General features: G+C 40.9%; 1 protein-coding gene across 3 annotated transcripts in view; it reads right to left on the bottom strand.

The window, feature by feature from the left end:
• Nucleotides 1-9,114, bottom strand: part of LOC112234974 (serine/threonine-protein kinase 17B) — a 21,691-nt gene extending 12,577 nt beyond the window's left edge. For 2 of the 3 annotated variants that reach the window (XM_024403321.2, XM_042315233.1), the window contains exons 1-3: nucleotides 8,878-9,113; nucleotides 8,370-8,505; nucleotides 5,498-5,710 (exon numbers count right to left, since the gene is read on the bottom strand). In XM_024403321.2, coding sequence (XP_024259089.1) covers nucleotides 5,498-5,710; nucleotides 8,370-8,505; nucleotides 8,878-8,944 — 416 coding nt within the window. In that variant the 5' untranslated portion in view covers nucleotides 8,945-9,113. Of the gene's footprint in view, nucleotides 1-5,497; nucleotides 5,711-8,369; nucleotides 8,506-8,877 lie in introns of all 3 variants that reach the window. The other variant, XM_024403331.2, reaches the window with a different exon arrangement.
• Between the last annotated feature and the right edge of the window lie 313 nt (nucleotides 9,115-9,427).

Raw genomic sequence — 9,427 nt, 5'->3', positions numbered from 1 at the left:
TGCATTGACACAGGTCCCCTGGGATTCTGGTAGGAATGGGAGATTAGTTCTAGAGTCAAATTTAGGACAGGATCAAAAGTCTACAGGAACCGGCAGTACAAGAATAGTTAAGAGTTATACAGTGGGGCAAAAAAGTATTTAGTCAGCCACCAATTGTGCAAGTTCCCCCACTTAAAAAGATGAGGCCTGTAATTTTCATCATAGTTACACTTCAACTATGACAGACAAAATGAGAAAGAAAATCACATTGTAGGGTTAATGAATTTATTTGCAAATTATGGTGTAAAATAATTATTTGGTCAATAACAAAAGTTTCTCTCAATACTTTGTTATATACCCTTTGTTGGCAATGACAGAGGTCAAAAGTTCTCTGTAAGTCTTCACACTGTTGCTGGTATTTTGGTGCATTCCTCCATGCAGATCTCCTCTAGAGCAGTGATGTTTTGGGGCTGTTGCTGGGCAACACGGACTTTCAACTCCCTCCAAAGATTTCTCTATATAAAACCAGTTCATTTATTTAAGTCAGTTAAGAACACATTCTTATTTACAATGACAGCCTACCCCGGCCAAACCTTAACACGGATGACGCTGGGCCAATTGTGCGCCGCCCTATGGGCCTCCCAATCATGGTGGGTTGTGATACAGCCTGGAATCGAACCAGGCACTGGATCGGGAGCCCCAACTGTAGGCTAGGCCTAATAAAGATTACTTAATATCATTTAAAAAAAGAAAAGTCAGTCATTTCCCCCCTCCCCTCAGCTCACTCTTGCGCCTTGCTCCAGTTGTAGCCAGTCATGAGGCTACCTCAAATGCCAACCCATATCGGATAAATGATGAAGCCTTTGATGGAGGAATTGCAACGTCTTGCACCAGCCAAGGACCATCACTAACATTAGAGCCAAGGAAAGAGCAATGTTTTAGCTAAATATGATAAGAGTTGTCTTTAATAATGAAGGAACCAAGCTCAAGGAACCAAGGTCATCGAACATCATTCCAAAAATCATGGACATTAATATGGAGTTGGACCCCCCCCCCCCTTCACTGCAATAACAGCCTTCACGCGTTTGGTAAGGCTTTCCACTAGATGTTGGAACAATGCTGCATGGACTTGCTTCCATTCAGCCACAAGAGTATTAGTGAAGTCGGGCACAAGAAAGGGCCATCCCCGAACTGTTTCCACAAAGTTGGAAGCACAGAATTGTCTGGAATGTCATTGTATGCTCTAGCATTAACATTTCCCTTCACTGAAACTAAGAAGTCTAGCTTGAACCATGAAAAACAGCCCCAGACCATTAATTCCTCTTCCACTAAACTTTACAGATGGCACTATGCATTGGGGCAGGTAGCGTTCTCCTGGCATCCGCCAAACCCAGATCCAGCCGTCGGACTGCCAGATGGTGGAGCGTGATTCGTCACTCCAGAAAACGTGTTTCCACTGCTCCAGAGTCCAATGGTGGCAACACTCCAGCCGACACTTGGCATGGTGATCTTAAGCTTGTGTGTGGCTGCTCGGCCATGGAAACCCATTTCATGAAGCTCCCGACGAACAGTTCTTGTTGCTTCCAAAGGCAGTTTGGAACTTGGTAGTGAGTGTTGCAACCAAGGACAGGTCCTTCAGCACTCGGCGGTCCCTTTCTGTGAGCTTGTGTGGCCTACCTCTCAGAGAGCGGGACAAGCGGCATGAAGCTCTACTCCTAACAAGTTTACCTTCAAACCCAATTGTTTGCGTATTTAACTAAACCCATGCCATCTGAGGTGAAGAGTGATATATAAATAGATTGACTTATGCAGTACTGACGCTCAGGTTAATTTTGTGTTTTATGTTCAAGTTGTAAATGTTAATGTGTTGTAAATGTTCATATGGTATACAGTGTTCAGCTGTAGGCTACAGTTTTATGAAGGTGCTGAGCAGACCATCCTGCTGGGGGTCTGTCCTCATCCTCCAGCCTTAATCATCTACATTTAGGTCATTTAGAATACAGTCTTAACCAGATCGACTTAGGCCTACAGTCAGTGCAGGTAAGACAACTACATGTCACTGTCGCATATTGAATTACTGAAATTATTTTCAATACTTCCAAAACAAATAATAGCCTACATATTTCTGGCACAAAAATGAGCACGGGACGGGAGTGATTTTTTAAATATGGAAGGGACATGAAAGTTCTGAGGTTATAGAACTGTTGCAAGATCAGGAACAGTACAGGAAAATAATTAACATGACAAGATGGGACAGGAATTACCTTTCACTCCCTGTCAACCTCTACTAGACGTAGCCTACAAAAGTAACCTACAAAATGGATCGGCAGAAAAGCACCGCCTCCATTCACTTTTTGAGTGCATGCAGATGACATGTATTTTTTCGCCTGCCCATGTGATAACGGGCTATTCTAAATCGAAACTATGTTTACATTTTAGTGAAGACAAGACTCAATTGAGAATAGTCTGATCAGTGAAAATATGATAACTTGATGAGAGAACAGCTGTGCAGCCTGAGGCAAGGAACAGAGTGCAAGCTTTTTTTGGGGCTACTTTCTCAAATCATCAACAGCCTATAGTTGTACCATGCTGTTTTGATTTAGAAGACAGTCTAAGGTTTGTATCATTCACAACTAAAGTTACAAATAACTCTCAATCTAGCATATAGGACCTGTTTCAAATGATAACTTTTACGCTCAATACAGCCACTTCATATGCACACTCACTAATGGGAAAAATGTATTTATATTTTCTTTAGCTAAGTTCAATTATATGCCTCTTTCTATAAACTCAGATTAAAATAATGGCACGGGACTTAAGCATATCTTGTCTTCTAAATGAACATGCCTACAGCCTATGGCATGGAGCATAGCCAGATAACATAAGCCAACATTAGGCCAACTCATATTCTGTTCATCTGAAATACAAGAGCTTCCTATCATGTTGCTTTAGAACTAACTAAAATAACTAATGGATTGATTGTGATGGTGTACATTACATTTATTTATTATACTTATTTTTTTATGTAGATGTTCAAAAGGAGTGCATCAGCAGCTTGTATGGGTAGAAGCCTGGAAATGCTAAACAGGTTTACATTAATAAATGGTCAATTACTGTGAGACCAGCATTCTTTTGCATGACAATAACAGGCTGACAATTTCATGACCACCACAGCCCTAGTCATACATCTTATGTATTATATTCGCACAGCATACAGAGCCTAGTTGGCGCAGCAGCGCCTCTTCAACCTCAGGAGGCTGAAGAAATTCAGCTTGTCACCAAAAGCACTCACAAACTTCTACAGATGCACAATCGAGAGCATCCTGGCGGGCTGTATCACCGCCTGGTATGGCAACTGCACCGCCCTCAACCGTAAGGCTCTCCAGAGGGTAGTGAGGTCTGCACAACGCATCACCGGGGGCAAACTACCTGCCCTCCAGGACACCTACACCACCCGATGCTACAGGAAGGCCATAAAGATCATCAAGGACATCAACCACCCGAGCCACTGCCTGTTCACCCCGCTGCCATCCAGAAGGCGAGGTCAGTACAGGTGCATCAAAGCTGGGACAGAGAGACTGAAAAACAGCTTCTATCTCAAGGCCATCAGACTGTTAAACAGCCACCACTAACATTGAGTGGCTACTGCCAACACACTGTCAATGACACTGACTCTACTCCAGCCACTTTAATCATGGGAATTGATGGGAAATGATGTAAATATATCACTAGCCACTTTAAACAATGCTACCTTATATAATGTTACTTACCCTACATTGTTCATCTCATATGCATACGTTGATACTGTACTCTATATCATCGACTGCATCCTTATGTAATACATGTATCACTAGCCACTTTAACTATGCCACTTGGTTTACATACTTATCTCATATGTATATACTGTACTCGATATCATCTACTGTATCTTGCCTATGCTGCTCTGTACCATCACTCATTCATATATCCTTATGTACATATTCTTTATCCCCTTACACTGTGTATGACAGTAGTTTTTTTTTGGAATTGTTAGTTAGATTACTTGCTCGTTATTACTGCATTGTCGGAACTAGAAGCACAAGCATTTCGCTACACTCGCATTAACATCTGCTAACCATGTGTATGTGACAAATAAAATTTGATTTGATTTGATTTAGTTTGAGGAGCGGAATAGCCTATCACCTGTCAGACTGTGCGAGAGCACCTCCTGAAAAAGCTGGTAAGGGAGTGAAACGTGCTTTTATAAACCCAGTCATTGCCCAATAAATAACCATTCTAAATGCAATCGCTATTAAACTCTTGATGACCACGATTATTTCTCAATCTCAACTCGTAATTCAAGAGCACCTCACATTCCCATTCGAGGCCATAGGCTATAGTCAACAGTAGGAAGGCTATCAGTGCGTCACCCACCACTTTGCAACGTGAGCTTGAGGCAGTAAAATTGTTTGAAACCTGAACGTTTTACTTTACTTCAAATAATGAGCCATGTCTTACATTGCTTCAAAGTAGCCTAGCCAAAATCCTACCATAGAAACCTGGAGGAAATTTTATAAAGACATCCTCATGCCATTAGCGGCAGGTAGCCTAATGGTTAGAGCGTTGGGCCAGTAACCGAAAGGTTGCTGGTTTGAATCCCCGAGCTGACAAGGTAAAAATCTGTCGTTCTTCCCCTGAACAAGGCAGTTAACCCACTGTTCTCTGGTAGGCCGTCATAAATAAGAATGTGTTTTTAACAGACTTGCCTAGTTAAATAAAGGCTAAATTTAAAAAAAAATCTCTGTTTTATTGGTTTTTATATGAACTTTCTTTTGCTGTCCAGAAGCCTAAGGCACCATCCTAGCCATAGCAACCCATCCTAGTTGTTGGTATTAGATTCCCCATCTTTTAGGTTCTAACAGAGATTTTTTAGCTCTGTCATATATGGAACTGCTCACATTAGGTGCGCTGTTAAGAACTGTGTTTTTCCGCAAATTACATTTTGGCAAATATTTGAAAACTGCGTTTTATTAACTGCTTCATTACAGGGGTTGCATGCTCAATTATAGGATATAGCCTTTTGACTGTAAAATGATAGGCTTGCTATTGTTGCATGTTTCCATTAAGCTCTTAATGAAAAATGTCAGTTCCTGGTATGCATGCATAGTATTTTCTGTTGGTCACGTCCCTTTAGTCTTGTAAAAAAAATATAACCGTTTGCTGACCCGGTTAATGAGGGGGGCTTAGTCAGAAGCAAAATGTGTCTAAATTTGCATCCATAGGAATCACACATTATACTGTCTCAGGTATATGATAAACTGTTAAGATTTTAAATAGCCTATCATCTGTCCTGTACATTATACATTTAAAAAAAATTGAAACATACACGAGTTAAGGAGCTGACAGATGTAGTGGAGGAAGTTGATGGTGGTGTGAAGTGGATGTTGTGGGAACAATGAACATTTCAAATGTTACCGACTGAACTGATAGCATTGAGTGCAATTTTTTTTTTTTTTTTACATTTTAAATAATGACTCACTATTCCAGCAGCAGGATTATGTCGTGGTCTGTCTCGTAGGCAGCTTGCAGGTTGACCACACGAGGGTTGTTGCGGGTCGCCTCCAGCACGGCCATCTCGTGCACCACCTCGGCCCGGCAATCTCGGCCCTGCCTCCGCTTCCGCAGGAACTTGGCGGCGAACATCTTTCCCGTAGCCTTCTCCATGCACCGCTTCACCACGGCAAATTTCCCCCTGGCACCAAGGACAGATCGAGGGAGGGCTGAGTCATTTTTTAAAAATCACACACTATCTGGGTCATTTTCGTCTTCTCTGAAGGAGACAACATTGTTACCATTTGAACATCAGTTCACACAGTACCAGTCAAAAGTTTAAACACACCTACTCATTCAAGGGTTCTTTATTTTTACTATTTTCTACATTGTTGAATAAAAGAATACATCAAAACTATGAAATAACAAATGGAATCATGTAGTAACCAAAAAGGGTTAAACAAATCCAAATATATTTTAGATCCCTCAAAATAGCCACCCTTTGCCTTGATGACAGCTTTGCACAGGGGGCATTCTCCCAACCAGCTTCACCTGGAATGCTAATCCAACAGTTTTGAAGGACTTCCCACATATACTGAGCTCTTATTGGGTGCTTTTTCTTCTCTCTGCGATCCAACTCATCCCAAACCATCTCAATTAGGTTGAGGTTAGGTGATTGTGGAGACGAGGTCATTGATACAGCCCTCCATCACTCTCCTTCTTGGTCAAATAGCCCTTGCACAGCCCGGAGGTGTGTTAGGTCATTGTCCTGCTGAAAAACGAATGGCGTATCACTGCAAAATGCTGTGGTAGCTATGCTTGTTAAGTGTACCTTGAATTCTAAATAAAACACCGACAACTTCCCCAGCAATGCAGCCCCACACCATCACATCACCACCGCCATACTTCATGGAGGGAACCACACATGCGGAGATCATCCGTTTATTTACTATGAGTCTCATAAAGATACAGCAGTTAGAACCAATAATCTCAGATTTTGACTCATCCGACCAAAGAAGATTTTCCTCGGTCTAATGTCCATTGCTTGTGTTTCTTCGACAAAGCAAGTCTCTTCTTATTGGTGTCCTTTAGTGGTTTCTTTACAACAATTTGACCATGAAGGCCTGATTCACGCAGTATCCTCTGAAAAGTTGATGCTGAGATGTGTCTTTTAGTTGAACTGAAACATTTACTTGGGCTGCAATTTCTGAGGCTGGTAACTGTAATGAACTTATCCTCCGCAGCAGAGGTAAATCTGGGTCTTCCTTTCCTGTGGCGGTCCTCATGAGAGCCAGTTTCGTCATAGCGCTTGATGGTTTTTGCAACAGCACTTGAACTTTAAAAGTTATTGAAATATTATGGATTGATTGACCGTCATGTCTTAAAGTAATGATGGACTGTCATTTCTCTTTGCTTATTTGAAGTATTCTTGCCATAATATGGACTTGGTCTTTTACCAAATAGGGCTATCTGCTGTATACCACCCCTACCTTGTCACAACACAACTGATTGACTCAAATGTATTACGGAAAGAATTTCCACAAATTAACTTTTACCAAGGCACACCTGTTAATTGAAACACATTCCAGGTGACTAACGCACAAAGCTGGTTGAGAGAAAGCTTTGCACACTCTTGGTAATCATCAAGGAAAAGGGTGGCTACTTTGAAGAATTTCATATATAATATATTTTGATTTGTTTAACACTTTGGTTATTACATGATTATATGTGTTATTTCATAGTTTTGATGTCTTCACTATTATTCTAAAATGTACAAAAAGTAAAAATAAAGAAAAACCCTGGAATGAGTGAGTGTGTCCAAACTTTTGACTGGTACTGTATGTAAATGTAAAATGTACATTTAGGTCATTCAGCAGATGCTCTTGACCAACGTTTTAGTGGCCCTCCTGTTGACAGCAGAGAGGAAATGTTGCAGTTTTAAAGCAAGTTCTGGATTTTACACATTTTCCATTGGGCGGAGAGAACATTTAACAATTTTATAACAAATTTCATTCAATTCTACTCATTTCGCCATGTGGTAGTGGAAAATGAGCTGTTTTACAGCTAATTTCCTGCAATTCTACACCTTTTGCCACAGGGTAGAGAGAAACGTTTGCCGTTTTTAATATATCTGAGCGAGGCTGACTAACAAAGACAAGGGGGGTCCTGCGCCTGGTAATTCAACCATGATAACAGATCTTTGTTTGGGCACACATTCTTAATGTAGCCAACGTTTCCCCTTCAAACTTTGCCAACACCACCAAGAAAGAAAAAACACAAACTGGAAGTTGCCAGACATAGTTGATTTCCTCATTTCTTCTGTGGCTGAATTCAAGTCTGGTTTTCACATGCCCTTGCTTCCTTCCTCCTGAATTGCACTAGCAAGGTTGGGGACACCAGCGATGTGACATACCCTAATGGGTCCTTTATGATAGGCAACAAATGTTAGGTTTGGCTCATGTAGAGCACTTATAGCCACATCGCTTACAAAAGGACAATGTGGTAATCGTATGAAAATGGAACAAAAAATTTCCACCAAGTATGCATTTTCATGAAATTTCATAAAACGAAATGATCTTGTAAGAAATGCCTTTCCATACATCTATTTGTAGACTTGCCTATTTGGTGCAATTTCTAACATTTAGCCTATCCAACAATAAAAACTCTAGGTACACCAAAACTATCTGATACACAATCTTAGAGGTAGCCTTGCTAGCTATATTGTAGGTAGGCATTTACAGTTGGTAAACAAAGTTCAAGTATCAATGTAGTTAAAAAGTCTTAACTGTTAGTCAACTACTATTGCTACTACTATTAGAAAGCTTTAAAAGGGGGAAATAGTAACGTTAGCATTGGCTCACCTGCCCAACTCGCCGGTGATTTCGTACATACTGTCCATCGGTTCCGTATTGATAAGGGTTTGAATTTCTCCAAGTAACCCAGTAGGTCCATTGCGGTTGTCAAGCCGCCTCCGAGACATCGTTGTGGTTAGCCTGACTGTAGGAATAAATTAGCGCCTGTTAAGGCTGTAGACTAGCTAGCGAAATGTGTTTAGTGCTAAACCAGTTAAGGTTAGTTGGCAGTTGTATAGCTAACTAGCGTTTACTAACATCGTTATATTAGCTGGATAACGTTACATAGCTTACTAGCTAAATAACTAGCTAGTTGTAAATGTTTTAGCTGTTGAGAACTTGTTAGCTAGTTGTAGAAAAGCTAGCTAACGTTAGTTACTTCTTTGACAAGACAGGTCAAGAACAACGGTTAACGTCAGCTCATCTACGGTACTGCAGCTACCTAAACAAGCAAACAACACTAACACGTTAACTAGCTAACGTTAACCTTTTCTAGACAGCGAATTACGTCACTCACGAGTTGCCACTTGTGGGGTTGATTGACAAGCGTGCCGAAACTGTCCCTTGTGACATCGTTGAGCCATTTGCGACTTTAGTGTCTAGTTTGGTAACATCTGTCTAAAATCCTTCCCCTCGTCGATGTGCCCAAAACGTCTTTTATTTTTTACTACCAATCACCTGTCCACAGGTTTGATTTTTGCCGCTTCGTTATGCCCACAGCTTCTTCGTTGGTTTCATGGCGTTCGCACAATTTCTTTGTGCAATGCCGCCACCTGCTGTGAGGTATGGAAGGCCAAGAGCTTACCGGGAACACTTGTAATTATCATTTTTCACTTGCTTTTTTCAAGTGTCAAATGCAATTTTTTTATACTATCGATTTTTGTTCACCTGTCCAGTTCGTTTACAGGTGCTTTGAACGCTTGTTATGGGCATTTTTATATGGACGGTCAAGAGTTTCAAATCGTGTTGATTTGAACGCTTGTTATGGGAAATTTTACACGAGTTCATTACAGCTGCATTTACAAGGTGATTAGAACTTTTGAATATTGTGCTTTCAGACGCATGAA

This window comes from Oncorhynchus tshawytscha, linkage group LG03 (genome assembly GCF_018296145.1).
Source record: "Oncorhynchus tshawytscha isolate Ot180627B linkage group LG03, Otsh_v2.0, whole genome shotgun sequence".
NCBI lineage: Eukaryota > Metazoa > Chordata > Actinopteri > Salmoniformes > Salmonidae > Oncorhynchus > Oncorhynchus tshawytscha.
This window is presented reverse-complemented; position numbering and strand designations above follow the sequence as displayed.